This window comes from Rhipicephalus microplus, chromosome 10, assembly GCF_043290135.1.
Source record: "Rhipicephalus microplus isolate Deutch F79 chromosome 10, USDA_Rmic, whole genome shotgun sequence".
Lineage (NCBI taxonomy): Eukaryota > Metazoa > Arthropoda > Arachnida > Ixodida > Ixodidae > Rhipicephalus > Rhipicephalus microplus.
Genome location: NC_134709.1, coordinates 28566819 through 28589182, shown reverse-complemented (window position 1 = coordinate 28589182; position 22364 = coordinate 28566819). Strand labels below are relative to the sequence as shown.

Below are 22364 nucleotides of genomic sequence, written 5' to 3'. Positions count from 1 at the left end.
GTATGTTTGTTGGGCTGGTTGGCAATCAATGAAAGTCTTTTCTTAGAGAATGGGCGAAACAAATTGGGACAGGCATTTAATGGAATGCGAATAGCCCAAACATACGCAGATTCCCAAGCTAAATTTCTAATTATACGAACCCCTTTGTAAATTGTGTCCATCATTCCAATTTTTTTAGCGCTTGTATGTATGGCAATTTTTTTCGTGCCTTGCCTCGGACGTCAGCGCTATGGAAGAAATTCGTAGGTATACGTGCACGTCAAAGAACACCCAGGTGGCCAGAACTTTTGGAGCCATCCACTACGGCGTTCTTCGTAACCATGTCGTCGTTTCTTGACGTAAAACCCCAGCAATCATTGTTCTTGAAGTGATACCGAAACTTCAAGTGCACTGCGCAACAGACCACGCACAAAATGGGAAGCACCGTCAAGGTGACTAAGCATTCAGACATGTGATCGTCGCCCATTTTCATGAATTGTGTAACACAAGCGAAGCTTGGATGCTTGCGCCTGCGATCAAAATATGCATGGAAGTGAAGTCGTTATAATTTTTACTCAAGCTGGCGCAATCGTATCTTGCCTGTTTATTGGCTTCTTGGTACCTATTAGGAAATAAAACATTTGGTAATAAAAACAAAAATGCCCCCACCTCCCTGAAGGGAATCGTGTGGAAATGCGAATGCATTTTTCACGCAGAGAGTACATGGCGTAGTAATTTTAACGGCGTAAATAATGACGAGACGAGGATTTGTACCGTAACGGTTTATTTACACATTCATCGGCCAGCGAACCGTCGACAGTGAGGCGCGCGCTTCACTTCATTTATATATACGTACGAGCGAGCGGACAGGAAAGTGGGCTGCAGGGAGGAGAGAGAGCGAACGGCGAGAGGAGCATAGAAGCGCTGCACCTACCCTCTCCACACACTCCACACACGCGAGAGGTCCGGCGAGCTCCCGCGTTGCGAGCGCCCTCACATGCTCCTCTCCACTCACCGCTACTCCGCCCACACCACCTGCTCGGTTGCTAGGGGCGACGATAAGCGCACGCACCCGCAGCTGTTTCTATGGGAGAGGGAGTGAGAACGGAAAGATAACACCTGCCGGCGCGCGGACACCGGCAGACGCCTGACATCCCCCCCACTAATAAATGCATTTGCATTTAAAAGGTGTCAGCAATGCATCCCTAGGTAGGTGTTGCGTGATGCATTCAAAATTTTGGCATGAACCATCTAGCTTTCAAGAAAAGTGCTCAAGACGCAACACGGTATAGTACAAACAACTTTATTGCAAGCATCCTGATAACCCCCTTTCGGCCCCCCCCCGCCTGCCTGACACCACGTGGCGCTCCCAGGTGGGAACATCATCTGGGGTGAACCGACAGATGATGTTGAAAGAAAATGGGAAACCTTTCTAAGCTGTAGAAGGGCTGCATCCCTTCTGATCAATGAAAAGATTAGAAGAAAAGGAGCTCAGTGGCTGGCAGAAGTACACAAAAAAGATAGAAAGTCAGCTGCGAAATTTTGGAACCATCTAAACTCCCTAAGAAATGAGACGAGCCTAGAGCAGAGTTTTATAACTACAGTCCAAGGTACCAAGCTAGAAGGGGACGAAGCTATTGAATATATAAGAACAAGGGTGACAGAAAAATTTCAACAAAGAAGTACTTTATGCACCACAATAGACAAGGACGAATCAAGTGGTGCAATGGCTCCATTTTCACAACGAGAGTGGGAAAGGGCGGAGAAATGGGTTCCTAGTAGTACATCAACAGGCCCAGATGGCATTCCAATTAGGCTGATAAAGACATTAGGTCCGAAGTCTAAGCAGGCTTTGAGAGAGGCAGTGAGCAAAATAATAATCGATGGTGAAGTTCCCGATGGATGGAAACTTAGCAGGATGAGCATGATCTATAAAGGAAAGGGGGACAAAGCTGACTTTAACAACTACCGTCCTATAACAGTGACATCAGTGGTCTACAGGCTGGCGATGCAGATTATAAAGGAAAGACTGCAGGCACGGATAGAAGATGAGGGGGTGCTGGGGGAACTGCAGAATGGGTTTCGGAAACACAGGAGCTTGGAAGACAATCTGTTCTCACTGACGCAGTGCATCGAAATAGCAGAAAAGGAACACAGGTCCCTGTGGCTAGCATTCTTGGATATCAAGGGAGCGTACGATAGCGTGGTTCAAGAGGAATTGTGGGGAATACTGGACACACTAGGCGTGGAACATGTAGTCACTAATCTTTTAAAGGGTATCTATAAAGGTAACGAGGTAGTTATAAAGTGGGAAAAACAGGTATCCAAGCCTGCAGAGGTAAAACGGGGGCTTAGGCAGGGGTGCCCACTGTCAGCCTTATTATTCATGATGTACCTACAAGGATTAGAGGCAAAATTAGAAGGAAGTGGACTGGGCTTCAACCTCTCTTTAGTCAAACAAGGAAAACTTATTGATCAGGCACTACCAGCATTAATGTACGCAGATTATATAGTGCTAATGGCCAACAACAAGGAAGATTTGCAGAGATTGATGGACATCTGCGGTAATGAGGGAGATAGGTTAGATTTTAGATTCAGTAAGGAAAAATCCGCAGTCATGATTTTCAATGACAACGAAGGTAGTGAGCTTAGGATACAGGAGGTCACGATTGAGATAACAGATAAATACAAATATCTGGGCGTATGGATAAGCAATGGGACCGAGTACCTGAGGAAACACGAAATATACATGACGACTAAAGGTAACAGGAATGCAGCAGTCATGAAAAATAGGGCACTGTCGAATTACAATAGGTATGATGTTGTGAGAAGAATATGAAAAGGGGCCATGGTTCCTGGGCTGACGTTCGGCAATGCGGTCTTGTGCATGAGATCAGAAGTTCAAGCAAGATTAGAAATTAAGCAACGTGGAATAGGTAGGCTTGCTTTAGGAGCTCACGGGAATACACCAAATCAGGGAGTACAAGGTGATATGGGATGGACATCATTTGAGGGCAGGGAAGCTAGCAGCAAGATAAAATTTGAGAAGCGATTGAGAGAAATGAAGGAGGAGGTTTGGGCTAGGAAGGTTTTCAGCTACTTGTACATGAAGAATGTCGATACAAAATGGAGGAAGCGAACCAGGAAGTTGACTGGTAAATACTTAGAAAACAGCGGGTGGCCAAACCAAAAAGAACTATCGGTTAAGAAGAAAGTGAAGGAAACGGAGACTGACATGTGGAGAATGGGCATGATTAAGAAGTCCGCACTAGAGATCTATCGAACTTTTAAGCAGGAAATTGCCAAGGAAAGGATCTATGATAATACTCGGGGTAGTTCTCTACTGTTTGAGGCAAGGACGGGAGTACTGCGAACCAAGACATGTCGGGCCAAATACGAAGGGGTAGACACAGTATGCAGTGCGTGTGGAGAGGAAGAAGAAACTGCCGAACACTTGATAATGTTCTGTAAAGGGCTTCACCCTATAGTTCAGGATGATGGCGCAAAGTTTTTCAAAGCACTGGGGTTTAGGGACTGGGAGGGCAAAATAGACTTTAAGCAAGTAGACCTAACTAGAAGGAGGTTATCTGATTGGTGGCTAAAGTCAAGGCACGAGTGAAAATTAAACTCTTCACTGCAAAGCACGAATCCTCAAACTCACTTTTTAAGGAAAAAAGATAAATATAGTTTTGGGTTCATTAAGTATTACGGCTTGGTGGCGCTAGCCACCGCCCGATCTAAAGGGTGCAGCCATATCCATCCATCCATCCATCCAGTTCGATCTAGCCTGACAACCGCATCGGAGGCACTCTGCAAAGCCCGAAGTTGTTAGTGATGCTTCGATTGATATGATATGTGGCGTTTAACGTCCCAAAATTACTACATGATTATGAGAGACGCCTTAGTGGAGTGCTCTGAAAATTTCGACCATTTGGGGTTATTTAACATGCACCCAAATACGAGCACATGGGCCTACAGCATTTTCGCCTCCATCAAAAATGCAGCTGCCGCAGCCGGGATTTGATTCCGCGTCCTGTGGGTCAGCAGACGAGTACCTTAGCCATTAGACCACCACGGCGGGGCCATATAATGATGCGTAGGAGCCACTGTTATATAATGGGTGGTGTTTCACGTAACAGAATATGAATATGGGCTTCGAAAAATTTTCACCATCCGTTGTTCTTCAACGTGCACCTACCTAAATCTTAGTACACGGGCCTCAAGCATTACTCCGTCATGGAATCGCGGGCGTTAAGGCCTGAAGTGATATATTGAAAGAGAAACTAGGAATAAGTTTAGAATCATACACGCCATCCTATGATAAGAAGAGAGCAGAGTGGACCAGGGAACAAACCGTGGTTAGGGATATCATAGATGAAATCAAGAAGAAGAAATGGACATGGGTCGGGCATGCAGCGCGTTGGTAGGATAACCGCTGGTCATTAAGGGTAAGGCTGACTGGATTCCCCGGAGAAGCCAAGCGGGTTAGGGGGAGGCAGAAAGTTAGGTGGGCAGATGAGATTAGGAAGAGATAGATCGTGCGCCAGTAGCAAGCGACACCGCAGTGCTCCTAGCGGCCTCCACTCAAACCAAGAGCACGCGCCGGGAGCGAGGGTTTAATTGTTTTTAATGGGCACTCTAAGTGTCACACTGATGAGAGGACAAGGCTCAACCATTAAGGAGCTTCGCCCTTAAATGTTCCCTAAACGCCCCTAAACGTTCCCTTTTGCATTTTCTAAAGGCCGCTGAAAGGCCATCTACTTTGTAGATTAAAGTAAATTCTCCCCCCCCCCCCCCCGGAAGGTCTCTGCCTCGAACCTAATTTAGCACTGTTTTCGACATCAGAGGGGCTGGAGGCTTTCTTCGCCTCACGTGGTTTTGCAGAGCCTGCTGGATCGGCACCTTTCACGAAGCGAAGAAGGCGGGTGGTGACCACATCATTTGACGTAAGGGTGTACGTCATCACTGTATGATGATTTACATCACTCGGGTTGACGCCGACTGTCGCTTGTCACTGTTGATGAGACACCTAAGACTTTCGCGTCAATAGTTTTTATTGGTGCTCCAACCGTTCGTTCATTCTAGGGAAGTCGGGAACTTCTGCACGTCGAACTTGCGATTCTTCCGAACGTCGCGGAAGAACAGTTATAGAAGTTCCGGACTGTTGCAGGCGCTAGCAACACATGCTGTGCGAATCAACCGAATTGCTGTGAAATGCGGTTGTCTTAGAATATCAGCCTCTAGACTTTTGACTCTGACTGTGCGTACATTCTAGGTATATTTCTTATACACCCCTACTAACGAACACCGTCCCTGGCGTTCTCGTCTGCAGAGGATACTGAACCTCAGAGCGACCGCGGTAAACAACCCGGTGGCCTTCAGGAAGGTGTCCGATTTCGGGGGTGCGAAAGTGGTGAGTGGCAGCGAGCTGTTGTGATTTCTAATCCAGACGCGACCTGTTGCCTTATCTTCGCTCGATCTTTTGCGAGAACTGCCCATTTAACGCTTACGCGCAATATTTTAGACAGTGGCATCACTGACAAGCTGACAACAGCACATAACTGCGGCGTACTAAAGGACTACTGACACCAATTTTAATAGTACCCCAGTGGCACGTGCCCCTCGTGTGGACGCACGAAGACACTCGCGCACATGCTCTGGCAGTGTAGAAACGCTTCTCCCGGCTCTACCTCAAACAAGTGGGAGAGGTTCCTCAGAAGCTCACTTCTCGCCGACCAGCAATGGACATGGGCAGTCCAGCGGGCCCACGAAGCGGCCGCCAGGTACTCCCTGTCGCTTCCTACAGGGGAGACGCCCGCTACGCGCTAAGCGCGTCCTGCAGGACTAAAATATATTTTTTTCTTTATTCACTTGGGGTTTAACGTCTCAAAACCACGATATGATCGAATAGTAATAATTATTGGTGTTTAACGCCCCAAAACCACGATATGATCGAGAGATGACACAGTGGAAGGCTCCGGAAATTTCGACCACCTGGGGTTCTTTAACGTGCACCTAAATCTAAGCGCACGGGCCTCAAACATTTCCGCCTCCATTGAAAATGCGGCAGCCGCGGTCGGGATTCGATTCCGTGACCTGCGCGTCGGCAACCGAGTGCCTTGGCCACTAGACCACCGCAGTGGGTGACATTTATTTCTGCAACTGACTTTACTCCGCCATACAAATATCTTGTCTACAGAGACGGCTCGGAGCAAGTGCGGAAAGTATATTTTATCTCAATATTAGGATCAATTTTCCCATGACGCACCTACTGATATCGCCACTAGCATGACGTCAGGAGTGAAGCGCCAGTAAAGCTATAGTTGCGATGTTGTCAAAAACCAAAACTTACAGAAGTGCCTCTTGTGCGTCACTAACAAGAGTCATGTAGTGGTACGGCCATGGAAACGTCACGAATCCTGCTAAACTGCATGTTTTTTTTTATTTTTTGTTTGCTTGCTTTTTGCCGAGCTGCCGTCGAAATTCGTCGTCACATTCGCACGCATACGGTTTCAGGTCGACTGGCACACGTTTTTCTCGGAGGTGACCCATCACTCCATGCCGCAGCTTCGTTTCACCATGGTCAAACTGGTCAACAGCTACTACCTGCTCGACATCAGCCAATTCATCGACTCGCTGGCTGAACATGCGTGAGCAGCGCACATATAGGCGACATGCCTTCAATCTCTCTATACCGGCGTCAACATAAGAGAACGTTATGTCTAGTGTTCTGCGGAATCGCATATTCCTTGTTGCGCGATGTTTCTGAACGTGTTAACGAGCTCCTTTCGCTGATGTTAAAAAGCTCCTTTCGACATCGACACCAGTGTCGGCGGTGTCTCGGGTTGCGAGCGAAAAATCAACGTTATCCGCGAGCGAAAATTCGAGGTAGATTAAAAAGAAGTAAAGAACTAATATGAAAGCCGAAGTTCACACGTAGCCGTGCAGAGCTTAAGATACAGCAAAACTTATTAACGCAGTAGCCTTCATGGCTAATGTTAGATCTTTCCTTGGTGTAGACAGAGTAGAGTCTAACTGCAGCCTGTCGTGGACCTTGCAAGGATGTCCTAACTGCAGCGCCAGGAGCTAGCGTGTGAACCTGGCTGTGGCATCTCCGGTAGAAGCGTGAGCCTTTCGTCGCTCGTACTTGGCTCGGGCCACAAGGCGAGGCGGCTGCGCGGGCTGTCTCCGTTCCCCACGCTTCCCGCACAGCCGCAGCGCACGTGCCGGGACCCCTGCCGCACGCAAGCGGGGGACAAATAAGCCAATTGGCGATGCTGCGGGGGGCGAAAGAGCGTCGCCAATTGGCTTATTTGTCCCCCGCTTGCGTGCGGTAGGGGTCCCGGCACGTGCATTGCGGCTGTGCGGGAAGCGCGTGGAACGGCCCTTAAGGCTCAACGGCACGCGCCTGTCGCAGCGCGCCGGCGCGTGTCTTTCTGACGCGCGTCGAGCCCTCTCCCATATGGAGAGAGAGAGTGCGGCTTCGCGTAGCCACGTACCCACTCTCTCTATAGGGAGAGGGCGCGGCACCGCGTCAAAAAGCCTCGCGCCGACGCGCTGCGACGGATACGTGGGGTCAGGCTTTTAGTGGACGTGGCTTGGCAGTGGCTGGTCCTTGGCGCATGCACGGCTACGCAAACGGCGCGTAGAGATTTTGCCGTTTTGCCTCGAGCTTTGAGATATTCGCCCTTGAAGTGATTGGTCCCAGAGGGACAGGGGATTCCAACGTACGTCCCCTCGCTCTGTGGTGCCACGCATACGCCCTGAAACACACTAACGGCGGCCTATTTATATACACCATTTAGCATTGGTGGTGTACGCCCATCTCGGGGTTTTTTCCGCGGTTTTACACAACAGCCACGAGATGGTGCGCAAGACACACGGCCGTGCTTTTAAACGACATCGCACCACCGTTCAGCCATGTTTTGTTGATCCGCATGCATGGATGATGGACCCGGAGGGCGTCAGCACTTTGGCTTTTCTTGTGGCATGGTTCAGGTCTTTACCTACAGAAGCGAAGTCAGGCTAGCGGTTGGCAAGGTGATACGAACACGGTCCGATCACGCTATCGCGTTTTTCGTTTATCACAATGGTTCAGAATGAGGCAAGAGCATCAAGTGTATAGTGCCGAAAGCCCATGAATCATGTGCGTCCAACGCTGTTCGAAATTCTTTTATCGGCATAAAACTGGCTGGTTATGTTAATGGTTAACTTCAAAGGGTCTAGGTATTTACATTTCATTGTCATGTCACAGTTCTAAGAAAAGTGCGCCCGTGTCTCCAAAATAACTTGCTCCTGGCCTATTATTTGTTCCTACTCGTTTGGTGATATAATTCAGGTACAAAGAGTGGAATATTAAAAACCCTTTATCATATCAAAAAAAAGGAAGCAAGTGAAGCCTTGCGTGCCGGTGCCTGACTTATTCCTTCTTTCTTTTTTTCTGCTATCTTTCTTGTGAAAGCGAGACCGTTTTGTTTACTTGCGGGCATCAAGTAATGGTGCGCTTACTCATACGGCATCGTGCCTAATGACTAAGGTTCCATCACCGAAGTGCTAAGTCATGCGTTCGTATCCAGATAACAATGAAGTGTGGTAAGGATAAATGACAAGTAACCTGAGTTAAATATCAGACAGGCATATCAGAAACGGCTGATCATTGACAGACCACCGATTGAGAGAGCATCGATTACTGGGGCAAGGCACATACTAATTACGCACATTACCGGCGCACCGTCGAGAGCCGTATCTGCACTGTCGCCATCGCCGGTTTTTCTCCGTGCACGAAAACGTTGCCACCGAAATTTGGAGCTCAAAAGAAGTTTGTCTTCGATCAGTAATTTCATGTGGCCTGCCCATGGGACGGCTTTATGCTCTCCCGTAGTAGAGTACCATGTTCTCTAAGTCGTCAAAAACTTTTTCTAAACAGACAGCTTTGCTCGGAAATCGGTTACCAAAAAGTGTGTGTCATCAAAATTCCTGGAGCTCACTCAGACTCACTTGTGGAATACAGTTTGAGCCGTGGGCTCACTCGTACTAAGACTTGCCGGAATTTCCTATAGTCGGACTCAGTCGGACTCAAACTCTTTCTCTTTTGCTCCTTCTCTGTCTGTGTTTTCTGGTGTTGCGTTGTAAATAGGTTCACGATGGATCCTAACCAACTGGCCCAACTTACTGACTTACTTTTATCGCCAAAATGTTACTCACTCGGATTCGGATGGACGGCTCGACCTGAGCCGGAGTATGGCCGAGTGGGTCGACTCCTGAGGGAATTCGCCCACCTGTGCCGAGAAGAGACAGAGAGGGCGCCGACTACCAAGCACAAACACGTGCGAGGTGTTTGCTGCTGTTCGGCATCGTCTCATTTACCTCGCATACCTCGCAAGATAGCGACTGCAGCGGCCATCTTACTAGGGACATCATTCGATGATTATTACATGGAAGTTTATTGTGAACTGGTAACAACTTTTCGGGTGAGTACAACTGTCTGGTGTTACGTAAACTCTTCTGTGGCACATGCAAACAAGATAACATAAACATGATGTAACACACGGTACTTCAATACAGTGGCGCGCACAAACAAGATGTAACACACAGCACTTGAATATTTTCACAGACCACGATTCACTCAAGAAAAGAAATAGAAAAGGAAAAGCAAGAAGCACTAAGTTGAAACAGATTCACATATTATGTGCGACGAGAAGCTTTTTTTTCTTTTTTTTTCTTCATGCCAGTGAGTTGAAACGGCAGTAAAGCAAATTCGATATTCCCGTTCGGAACTTAAAAAAAAAAAAACGTGTATGCCACCTCCTGATGAAGGCTTTTTCACCCTGCGTTTCAATCTGTTCAGTAAAATACCAAACCATTATCATTCTAATTTTCTGTAATGCTGGGTATGCAGCTCGTTGGGGTCGTCGGCGTGCTTCGGCCATACAGCGGCGACGCCACAAGACGAACATTGTGACGTACAGTACGAGTTGTTCAAATAAGCCCCTTCTGCGCTGTTGGCTCGAAAGAACTGACACTCCGAATTGACGACGCACGACGTGCCCCACGCCTTTGGCTGCTACGCATCCAAACATCGTGCGGCGGATCGTTTCTCTTTTCCCGCAGTTATGGCAGTGCTCATTGGGAACGACGCCCTACTTTGACAGTCTCTGACGAGTGGGCAACGCGTGCCACCGCCGCAGCCAATCGAATTCTCTAACTACTTCCGGTACGTGGTTGTTCCGTCATTTCTTCCACTTGCTTGGCCTCCATCTCTGTTTTTCCTCGTCAGCGATCGAGCGACCGATTAACATTTCGCGGCGGCGCCGTCAACCGAACGCTTAAGGCCCTCTGCTGCTTTACAAAAGCCATGTGGGTGTTCTGCCTGAGGTCCCCGGTACCTTTCCGACGTGAATGCGGTTCCAAGAGTTCCGGTTCAATATAGCAATAAGCTACGACCAGGATAGTCATTGTCCTGAAACAATTTGTAAACAGTTTTAGCTGCAAGTGCCTTCGTGGATGTCGCAACATCTGGTAGACTAAGTCCTACACAACTCTTTGAGGGCTTCAAGAACTTTTGCTGAACTTTTGGTGTCTTCCCATCTCATAGGAATGCTCCAACCAACTACGCAAGGCGGCTCGCAAAAAGTTTGGGTATGAGTGCAATGTGTCCGATATAAAAATCATATGTGCATGCTTTGGTTTTCACCACCGTCAATTTGGTGTCAAGGGACAAATTGAAGTCGGCGGCATACGCGAAGACCTGCGTGGCTCTGTGTACGGCATCCTCCCAATTTCTTTCGGCGACCTCCCCGTCTTGAAAGTATACCCCGATAACTTTTACGGCATCCACGTATTGAATACCGCCCGGCAAAGAGCCGTGGAAACCACTGAAACGAAAGGCTTTGCTTTTCTCGGCATTCAGGAAAGCACACGATAAACTGGCATACTCTTCGAACAGCTCCAAGAAAGCGCGGTAACTGGCTTGGTTTCGCAGGAACACAGGAATGTCATCCGTATAAGCGGTGATGCTAACTGACCCCAGTCCTGTCATTGGAAAGCCCTGAATATTAGGGCACTTTGACACTATTTTATTGAGAGGATCTATGGAAAAAACAAAGAGCACCGGTGCGATTGGGCATCCCTGGCGAACACCTCTCTTGTTACTGGAAAGCTTGTTGTCTCCACGCCATTGATGAGGAGTCGGCTGGTCATGTTGGTGTATAGAAGCTCTATGCAGCGCGCAGCGGACGTAATGCTCAGGCAAACCAAACATTCTCACTACGCAATATAGGTAGTCATGTGTGTTTGGCAAAAGTTGTTAACGATTTAGAGTACCGCGTACTCAACTATGGGAGAGCAAAAAGCCGTCCCGTGGGGTATACCGGGTTAGGTGGTACGCGTGAAGTATATGGTTACAGCTCTTTGTTGGGGGGGGGGGGGGGGTTAGAAAAAGGGGGTAACGATTTAGAGCACAGGGTACTCTACTATGGGAGAGCTTAAAGCCGTCCCGAGCAGTGAAACGAAGCGTTTCCCTCGCTTGTTGTTGTTCGACCCTGTCGAAGGCCTTAGCTTGATCCAACGGCACAAAAGCACATTTTTTGGTTACATAATGCTCGGAGTGCGTCTTAGTGTTACTAGTTTTCTTTAGTAAGCCTCCCATTGGAGGCAAAGTTCGTTGGAGATTCAGTTACCCGTACTCGTTTCTGCGTGTTGTTTCGTCAGCAACAACTACCTTTTAATATAGAACTAACGTAGCACTTACACTAACATATCAAAGCCACTTGACTTCTAACTTCATTTCTGCTGGAAAGGCATTGCGGGAGCTTCCTGTTCAGCAATTTTCATTTAAGCCTCCTTGGTAGCGTGCGTGCGTCTGTTCGTGCGTTCGTCCATGCGTTCGTTCATGCGTTCGTCCATGCGTTCGTCCATGCGTTCGTCCATGCGTTCGTCCATGCGTCCGTTTATGCGTCCATCCATGCATCTGTGTGTGTGTCCGTTCGTCTATCTATTCAACACTCCAAGTACCACCATTTCGCATCTTTTCATCACTTGTCAGATAGTGCTCAATGTACGTGCCAATGGCTGCTAGTGGGGAATGAGAGACAGGGCATTCGGCTTTTAGTTAACGCGCACGCCGCGAACTTTTTATTGTTCAACAAAGCACTGGAGAAATCTCCCACCGGCACCACCTTGCAGGTCAAAATGTAACACTTGTTACACACTACTACTACGACTACGAGGGACGAATGGGTGCCGCTTTAAGGAGCTTCGCCCCAAAAAGAATTTAAAATGTGTAGTTCATTCTGGCCAACGTGATGTCTAGACCACAAGCGTACTTCCGATGAAAATGTCCCGTTCGTTATGAACAAGTGACAGTAACGTGTTTCTATACTTACCTGGTGACGCAGGGGAGACATCGTCGCCCTGGCGGACTACCTGCGCCTGCTTCTGTTCCTGCACTTTGCGACCGCCTTGCCCAGCCTCTCGAAGGTTCGCGTCGAACGCTTGAGTAATTCAGAATGTTTTGTTTCTCGAGAGTACTCCAGAGGGGAAAAAAAAAGAAACGAAGATATGGTTTTACTCAGGCAATCAACGTTGTATTAAATCACAATGCAGAGCCGCGTTAAGCGATGCTAAGCCGTTGCTGAAACGCATAGGTGGCACCATCCGCGGCGGGCACGGGGGCGAGGGGGAGGGGGGGTTAACGTTTCTTGCAGCCAGTCGTCCCACAGGGAGCAAACATGGTCAAAACGCAACGCACAATTCCCCCGCCTCACACTGCAGCTGCTCCGAAGCGATTGATTGATTGATATGTGGGGTTTAACGTCCCAAAACCACTACATGAGTATGAGAGACGCCGTAGTGGAGGGCTCCGGAAATTTCGACCACCTGGGATTCTTTAACGTGCACCCAAATCTGAGCACACAGGCCTACAACATTTCCGCCTCCATCGGAAATGCAGCCGCCGCAGCCGGGATTCGAACCCGCGACCTGCGGGTCAGCAGCCGAGTACCTTATCCACTAGACGCTGCTCCTAGGCGACTCATTTGTGTTGGATATACGCAAATAAAGACAATACTCGCGTCGTCCTTGCTTAATTTCAGTCTCTCCTTTTTTTTTTTTGTCGTTTGGAATTCGGAACTCTCATCAAAATCGGTTAAAGATTTTTCACGGTCATATGTCAAGTTCGCTCACTTCGCCGCCCCGGTAAACTTCATTCCCACTTTCCGAATACAAAAACAACGTCAAAAAATAAATATGTGTGAAAGACCCTGCTTAATCTTGTCAGGTTTAAAACCAATCAAATTTAATTTAAAAGGGGTTTTAATTGCCAGTAGTAGATTATTTAACGCACAAATGATCTACTATGACGTTGATAAAAAAAATCTGTAAACTGGGGTTGTCTCGAGCTGACGTTTCTCTGAAGCACGATCTGCGCCGAGCATTGCTGGCACCAGTCTTTGGCGTTGAAATCGAGCACATTAAAATAGCACGCGTGGAAATATTTTTGCCGGGGCCGGGGAACGGGGGTAGGGGTTAGCCGCCTTGCTCTCGTTTAACATAGTTTGGAATTCCCATCAGATGCTGTCAAGGTCATTCCAAGACGAAATTTCGTCTAGGCCGTGATCGAGTGGCCGTGCCTAGGCGTTCTCGTTGAACGAAGCCGCCCATTGTAAGTGATATCTTTCAGGGCCATTACCAAATTGTTCATCTACTTCTTGCGTTTCCGCGCCCATCCATTAACCCCACCCCCACCCCTCTTGTAGTCGAATTGAAGCCTCGTGCTCATTCCAGAGACCCGCTAACTCTCCGCACGTAGAGTACAAGTGCCGTCGAGCTGAAAAAAATAATAAAATAAGTTTAGGTAACTTAGCACTACGGGGCTGTCAAGCGTTAAGAAAGTATGAAGCTATAGGCAACTTACTTTGTTAATCTTCGATTTTCACTTTCTCTCCTCTTTTCTTACTGCTTCTCTTTTTACTGTTCTTTTTTTTCTTTTTCTCTCTTTATAATTATTTCTTCATCCAGTTCTTCCTAACTATTTATTTCTATTTCTAAAGCTTTCTATTTTCGTTCCTATCTTGTTTTCATTCCTTCTCCCTTTTGTATTTCTCGCTTGCATCCTCTTTTCTTTTTTACTATTTTTGTGGCATGTAGCGCGGCCCCTTAAGTGTTCCGTCCCTATCATCACTAAGGCCCTCGAAGTGCGTGCTAAATATGCTGCAGATAACTACGCTACTCTTGATTTCTTGCCTGCGTTACGACAGGATACGATGATGACAGCGTGCGACAGTCCGCCTCCCTAAAAGTATAGTTCGCACTTAAAACAAAATTGGGGCAGGTGTACGCATACTTGGTGAAACAGCTTAGCTCGTTGCCCTACCCTCCATCATTCTTTCCTCAATTTCCTTTCCCGCCCTTGCTACACAAAAATGTGCTTCACTTTATGCTCTCCCCACTTCATTACCCTTCTCCCAACTTTTCTAATACTGCACCTCACTCTCACTTCTCTTTCCCAACCCCTTGTTAAACTATACACTTTGCTCCCGCCTAAACTTAGCGTGACTCCGGAGACCTATAGGCCGGCGGGTCGGACCTAGGCGCAGATGTGCCAGGTTATTGCTAGGCAACGCGCGTTGACATCTTGCCTCAGTGCAGTTTTTGTCAACACCATCGATAGTAACCGCCAGCTTTCAATAGCTCAGCCAGTGGCGTAGTCAGGATGTGGCACGCCGTGTCCGTGCCGCCCTCCACTCCCCCCCCCCCCCCTGGAAATATTTCGTGCCATTGCTATTTTCCGTAATACATGTGGGTGCCGCCATATCGGGTTGTTGAAGCCGATGTTTTCTTGTTTTTGCACATCGCGACGTCATTAAATAAAAGCATGATGCATCGTACGCGCCAACAGAACTCTTTTCTTGCGCATGCGTCTACTGTAACACTGTTTAGTTGTTAAACATGCAAACTACAAAGGTTACCTGCGTAAAGATGGTATATTGGGGCACAAAATGACGCTCGGTCACATCGGCCTGCCCTGCCCTCAGTTCAGATCAAGGTAGTGCCCTCCCGCTCCCACACGGAAAAAAATCTACCTACGCCTTTAAGCTCAGCTCTTGAAAGGAACAGTGCAACAAAACAGTTCTCGGGCGACCAGGTGACACACGGATGACGTTGGTGCGATCGTATGCGATTTTGTGTCCACGTGTACGTGGCACCGTTTGCGTTTCCCGTATAGTATACGAACTTCCGTCGCGATTCCCCGACGCAGATCACCGAGGCGTACTGGCGGTTCGCGCACGACCTGCGCCAGGAACCCGAGAGATGGCGCCTGTGTCTATACTTCATCGACGATGTCCTGCCCCGGTCGCTGTCCTGGTTCTACCATCACTATCACCTGACCCTGAGAGTCGCCAAAGAGGTACGACCTGTTGTCTTGGCAAAAAAAAAAAAAAAAAGTTGAAGCCACTTCCACGGCTGGGCAACCTGGCGAACAAGCGTTATACCGCCTTGTAAACAAAGATTCAGTTTATCTTTCTTCGTCATCTTTTAAAGACAATAGTTTATTTTTAGTTTTTTCCCCTTGGGATACATAAACACAGAAATCTTGGTTTGTCTTTCTATCTATCTGTTTGTCTGTCTGTCACACGATTCAGCCACCCTGCCAAGTTTTAAGTACACTCGCTGAACGCCCGGACATCTTGAACGGGTGACTGCGTTCATACTTGTGAACATTTTCGATCAAATAGCCTATAGTACGCATATCTGAGGCGCAACATCAATATGTAAATATTAGGTGGTGTGTTCCTGTATTAGAAAATACATAGACACGTAGTGCTGAAGACCCTAGTGTTTCTTAAATTGCACTGAAAATGCGATGTTACGCACGAAAGAAGGCCGGCAAAAGACTATCGTTTTTTTTCTTTTTATCTTCCTTTCTTGATCACTTTCTACACCTTCTTTCTTTCTCTTTCTATATTTTCCTCTCTAATACTTTTCGTTCTGCTTACCCTAACTTGTCTTTCCCACCCCTTGATATACGATACTATAAGTGGATATGCTATGCCGCCGGAGCTGCTTAGCACATAGAGTCTTAAAAGTAATTTGATGACCTTTTATAGCTAATGGTAATGTGGCATCATTACTTTAGACCACCTATAATTTGCTATGTAGTTAAGTTCCGTTTTAGGAGTATAGTGCCATCCGTGTCTTGTAAGCACGTGCGCCTCAGCTTTCTCGAGAAATAATAATAATAATAATAATAATAATAATAATAATAATAATAATAATAATAATAATAATAATAATAATAATAATAATAATAATAATAATAATAATAATAATAATAATAATAATAATAATACACCATCTATCTCGCACCGAGAGGATGAGAGAAGGCGGGAGAAAAAGTAGACAAGCTGCTTGTGTCTTCATGACTGCAGGCGCCGAATTGTCTTCAGAAGACTGTGGAAGCATGCCGCGTGCACAGAAAAAAAACCGCAGCATATCGACGGACTGAATGATGATGAGTGGGGCGAAGCGTGCGTCAGTCCGTCCATCTATTGAACACTCCAAGTTCCGCCATCTCACATCTTTTCATCATATATTCATTATATAGAAGTCCCGCCATCCAGCGGACATTCCAAGGACTAAACAAGAGGTGGCTACCTACTACTACGACGACGGCGACTACTACAACTGTTACTATAGATACATCGCGGACGCACGACCCACGGCATAAGGAGCTTCACCCCTGAAAAGTGCCACCGAACTTCGGCACGGAACGCACGAAACTGCAGCGGCAGGGAAGCCAGCGGAGAGCATCCAGTTACTCGGTGCAAAGTGCACACAACGAGCGAATTGCGCCCGCCTCGAAAGGAGGAAGAGTTCGGAAACTGAAAAAGTATCTATATATGTTGGGCAGCACATTTCGTCGGCAGCACCTTTTCGTGCATAGTGTCGCATTTTCAGCGCAGCCTGAGAAACAGTAGTGTCTTTAGAATGACGTAGCAACTTATTTTTTAGTGAAGGAACACACCGCTTAATAATTTCTTATTGATGTTGCACCTCAGATATGCGTACTATTGGCTATTTGATCAACAATGTTAATAAGTATGAATGCAGCCACCAGTTCGAAAGGGCTGGATGTTCAGCAAATATTTAAACATTGGCCGGGTGGCTGAATCGTGTGATAGACAGACAAAACAACATTTCTGTTTCAATAAAAACTATAGTATTTAAAAGTTAAGGTCGGTCACCAGTTCCGCTGTCAGCTTCGTACTTTGTGTCGCTAGTGAAAAGCTGACGAGATATACAAGCGAAAGCCTTGGATTTGTCACTAGATTTTTTTTTCCCTTTTGTCGGAAAAATGTGGATGCCACACCAAACCCGAAAATTAACTTTCGAAGCCAGCGGCGTCGACAAGAGTGATGCAAAAAGTCATCGCTCGATTACGTCATCACGTATGACCTAAAGCTGGCGCCACAGATCGCCAAAATCTCGTGAAGTCATATCACGTGACGTAATCACATGACATAGTCGTTTGGTCAAAGGGAGGCCGATCACGGAAGCGATGCAAAATCAAGTGAGGTGAATACATGCACTGCGAAAAAAATATCACTTTCGCTGTTTAGCCGCCTTAGGCGAATGCCTATGATACCTTGTGAGTTTTTTTTTTTTTTTTTTGCGTATTACCAACTAGCCCAGCATTCTATTCTTCGAACATTGGTGATTGTCAGTACCGCTTTAAGGTTGCATATATGCTTGACTCTTTTTTTCTTTACCGCTCAGGGCAGTGTTGCAGACCACTTGAGCACCGTGACGGCGTTGAAGGAGGTGTTCGCCATGTTTCTCGCCAACACAGCCGCGGCGCCTTTCAACATGCGCGCTGATGGCGCGACCAAGGTATGGCGCCCGTTAAACGTTTCGCGCGCTACAGCGTGTCTTAGAGATTCCGACGAGAATCTATCTATCTATCTATCTATCTATCTATCTATCTATCTATCTATCTATCTATCTATCTATCTATCTGTCTATCTATCTATCTATCTATCTATCTATCTATCTATCTATCTATCTATCTATCAACGAGGTATAGTGCTCAAAGGGTGACGTGGACTCAAACGAAAAAAAGAAAGGGTCTTTCGTTTGTCCGCCTTCGTCCATATCATCCTTATCTGGGACAAACTACCAACCAATTAGAAACTTTCCGGCTTTGCCGAGTAAACACCTGCAAGGAAGAAATAAAAGTCCTAGTAAATATGGCGTCAAGACTAGGATGCCTAAAATCTGGTTGTTTTGTCTCGTTGTTAAAAACCGATGCCTTCAAGTCATTTGCATATTTCAGCGATGATTTTAAGACTGCAACGCATTAGTGAACCACTAGGGCGTCGTTTGCATAAACCACACTTGGTTTGTTACCATAGTAGGCTTAGGAAAAACGGCCCTCGTAGCTCAACGTGGCTTGCAAGACTTTAAGGCCTATACGCGGCAAGCCATGTGCCATAAGTCGCAAATGCATACGGTAGTGTCATACAGCACGTCACTAAGAAGTATAGGTGAATTTGCAAGTTGTAGCCTATATCTCGAGAGAGATGATTGAATTCGCATGCTGTGTGACAAGGCCTATGCATTTTTCTGTGACATTCCCTGCTGCAATTTCTTGATATCCTCCCTCGGGCAGCAGGGTCGTAACTAGCGACATCTTTAGTTTTGGGGATTGTAAAGCAAGCTTCAAGCCTTCCATTGTGTGTGTTTGAATGTTAGCGTATTCACAGTCAATTTTCATCGAAAGGAATACGTGAGCGCGTGGCCAGCGTGCTCCGGCGGCTGCTTGCAGCGCGTTCAAGTGGGAGCGAGAGCAACCCCAATAGAGTACCTCGATGCGCGCGTAGGCGAACGAACGCATCGAGGCACTCTAAAACTACAGCCTCTATTGGCGTCATCTAGAGGCGAACAAAGCTACCAGTCATTGGTGATACAGAAACCGGCGGCGAAGATTGCAACTCTCTCCCACGTCAAGACGATCACGCAAGTGGCCCGGCCTCTTGCGTAATCGCCTTGAGGGGGAGGAGGTTGCAATCTTGCCGCCGATTTTATTTCACCTGTTACTGGTTATTTTGCTCGCCACTAGATGACGCCAATAGAGGCTGCAGCTTTAGAGTGCCTCGATGCGCTCGTTCGCCTACGCGCGCATCGAGACACTCTATTGTGGTTGCTCTCGCTCCCACTTGAACGCACTGCAAGCAGCCACCGGAGCGCGCTGGCCACGCGCCCACGTATTCCTTTCGATGAAAATTGACAGTGTACTACATATTCGCACGCGAAACGAAATATAACTTCAGGTAGGGGAGGGCAGTCGCCCCCTTTCGTTGCGCCATCAACCACGGTCGCTCGATGCAAACGCGTCTCCTACTTGCAGCCGTGCAATGACACTTGTATAGATGAACAGCCTGCTTCCTCGCTAACACTTAGTGATGTTGCGATTGTTACGTTTTTGCGCATGTTCGCGTGCAGACAGTACAGGTCTTTGAACGATGGCTGCGCCATCTCACATCCACGTTCATTACACCACGTTCGCATGTGAATGGATGAAGACGTTAAGTCATTGGGATTCTTTTTTTTTTCGTGATTTCGAATCAGCTGGAAAATATGAACGTCGTCATGTTTTTCGTGCCGAATCTCATCGAGGGCGACGTCATCTACATACCACCACCTACAGTGAGTATCCCCAACATCATTCATTAGAATCAAAGATTAAAATTGCGTGCTATCATTTTGAGTTGTCTGAAAACCACGATCCGATTACGAGGTGCCTTACAGAGCTGAAATAAAAAAAAAAAGTATCTTGTACGCAGTGCAAAAAAAAAAAGGTATCTTGTGCGCTGCACGTTGAAGATATGTAGGTGCTTAACATCTGTGCCGAACCCTACAGTGAATAATTTCCCACGTGTAGGCCTTTAGTTATATTTGGCCAGATCTATGAAACCACCAATACAAAAAAAGTCACTGCCCAAGTACTCAGTACAGATGCTTCACCAGCCAAGCTGAAACTCGCGGCCACAGGTGGTTAATGACGTCGCAGTCGAAGCCACCCAATAAACTGCCCACCCGATGAACTGCCCACCCGCAGCCGAAGCCGCCTGGTAACACTGCTCAGAAAGCCGCATGCGGTCCGCGGTCTGCATGTTGCCGACCCCTGATCTAAGAAATCGGGCGTCGTCAATTCTGCCCCATACACATTCACTGAGCTGGGCTATTCACGTCATTTTTTTTCTTTATATTCAGGGTGTCGGCCACGCACCACTTTTGATTATAATAGCCGTTGAGGACCCCTAATGTTGCATTCAAAGAATGGTTTACTTCTAAACTATATGCCTCGAAAGCTGGGGACCAATGATGCGCCGTTCTGGGAAGCACGTCATCGTTTCATTTTCACCTTTGCCTCTATTGCGATTCTTCTCTCGAACTTTGCCCAAAGGGGGAGAGGTAACATCCCTCCCCTTTGGTAACATCCCCCCCCCCCTTTTGAAGAGTCATCCTGCATATTGTGTACGCATATGCTGACATGGTACACGTATCGCGTGTCTAGCATTTTCTCCACAAGACGGCGCTGTGTCTTCGTGCTTCGCAGATCGACGTCGACCCGAGCAACATCGTGCTGGCGGCGATAGAAGCACGCAAGGTCGAAGTGGCCACCTACTACAACTTTAGCAGCTTTCTGGAGAAGGGGAAGCAGTTTGGGTGCGTTACAAAGATGTATCGAAGCTATTGACGTCTGTACTCACTGCAATCGCTGTCCTCTCTCCTATATGTGGTGTCAAGGTGGGAGCCAAGTGATGGAAAATTAAATGGGGGATAGGATGAACGAGCAGCCTAGTATGCCTCAGACAAGCTCGGCGACCTTTCTATGGGAGGACCTGTCTTTGTCAACGATCAGTCCTGCTACAGAAACTTCACCAAGCCTATCTGGGGCACTTCCTCCTGGGCCCACGTTTGCTCAATAAACGGGTTCATATTTAACAGTCTGACAGCCACCTTCCTTGCTGCCACAGCAGTGCTGCATATGGTGGAGGAGCTGCGTACCATTTCCAGTACCTCTCGTATCTATGTTGTGATGGCAAAGAAAGCGCAAATCGGACTGTTAAATGATGGAACTGTTTATTGGGCGAACTTGCGCCCAGATGTTTAACACCCTCTGTGCGAGCGAGTGTAACTTTGGCAACACAACGGCAACGGCGAGTACGGTTTTCGGTCGTCGTATAATCTGATCTTCAGTGAAATGCGCATTTTTAATAATCTCAGTGATCGAAAGTTCCAGCAATCTCGCTTATACTTGTGTTAGCACTAGAATAAAGTCATGTTCAACTACTCGCGTCGTTCGCTGAATCTTATCGGAACAGTGCGGCGCAGCCTGCGTCGAGCGGAGGTAATAGCTTTTTCTTTCTTTTTAAGGGATATCCGATCACTATAAAGTAAATATAAGCGTGCGTCGAAATAAGGCAATACCATTTAGCAATACACGCAATGAATCATGCGCACATTAGATACGACTGACTGTTGGCAAAACTTAGTCGTTCTGTTAAGTGTTAAGGGGCCATAGAGAACTTGTTGAGAAAACGCATCCTGTAGATAGCAGACAGTGCTATGAACATTTCAGTCTAATCTAGCGGTCATGCGCGAAAAGGAGAGGTTACAAGAGGGGAGGGACGTTGCCATCTTCTCGATCACCCTAGCTCTTCTCATTCAGAGGCCTGTGCTCACTCTCGTCTGAGCTGCTGTGGCGCCTCCTGTTTGACGTCAAAGAACAGATAGCATGCTATTTGCCAGAAGCCGGTATAAGTGAAGAAGTGGTGGTTATGGCTCAGATTGCCTTCTTGCCAACGGGCTTTCGCCACGTGCCGACGCTGAGCTCCGTATAGTCTCTTAACGTTGCAGAGTGACACCCCTGTCACACGGTCACCACCAAACTCCGTTGAACACCGTCAACGTAAATCTCCCCTAGGGGGTTCGACGGAGAAGGAGTTGTGGCAGTGTCACACGGCAGCGACAAGGTTGTAACAGTTGCCGCGAGGGAGCTCAGCTGGCGCTGTTTGATTTTCGGAAAAGTATTCTAATTTCATCTGTATTGATTTTTTGTGAATTCTCGTTATGCGGTTCTTACAAAAAAGCACTATTAAATAAGTACGCGACTAACAAACCAATAAAATAATTTCAAATGAAAACGCATTTGCTGAATGTAGCGATGCTGCTAGTGACGCTGGCCACATTGTGCTTTTAGTGTTTTTGTTGCCTGTGTACATGCCCGGTACGAAAGTTCTTATGCTTCCTTGCCTCGTGAGCGCACATTTTGTGTTCTTCAGCCATGAGTGACACAGCGGACGACGTGAGGAAGTGGTACG

At 47.3% G+C, this 22364-nt stretch overlaps 1 protein-coding gene across 1 annotated transcript in view; it reads left to right on the top strand.

Annotated features, from left to right (window-relative positions):
- Positions 1-22364, top strand: part of LOC142774899 (uncharacterized) — a 44680-nt gene that overhangs the window by 6419 nt on the left and 15897 nt on the right. The window contains exons 4-10 of the mRNA XM_075876044.1: positions 5312-5392; positions 6496-6629; positions 12375-12456; positions 15236-15385; positions 17755-17868; positions 19606-19683; positions 20597-20706. Of these exons, the coding sequence (XP_075732159.1) occupies positions 5312-5392; positions 6496-6629; positions 12375-12456; positions 15236-15385; positions 17755-17868; positions 19606-19683; positions 20597-20706 (749 nt within the window). The remainder of the gene's footprint in view (positions 1-5311; positions 5393-6495; positions 6630-12374; positions 12457-15235; positions 15386-17754; positions 17869-19605; positions 19684-20596; positions 20707-22364) is intronic.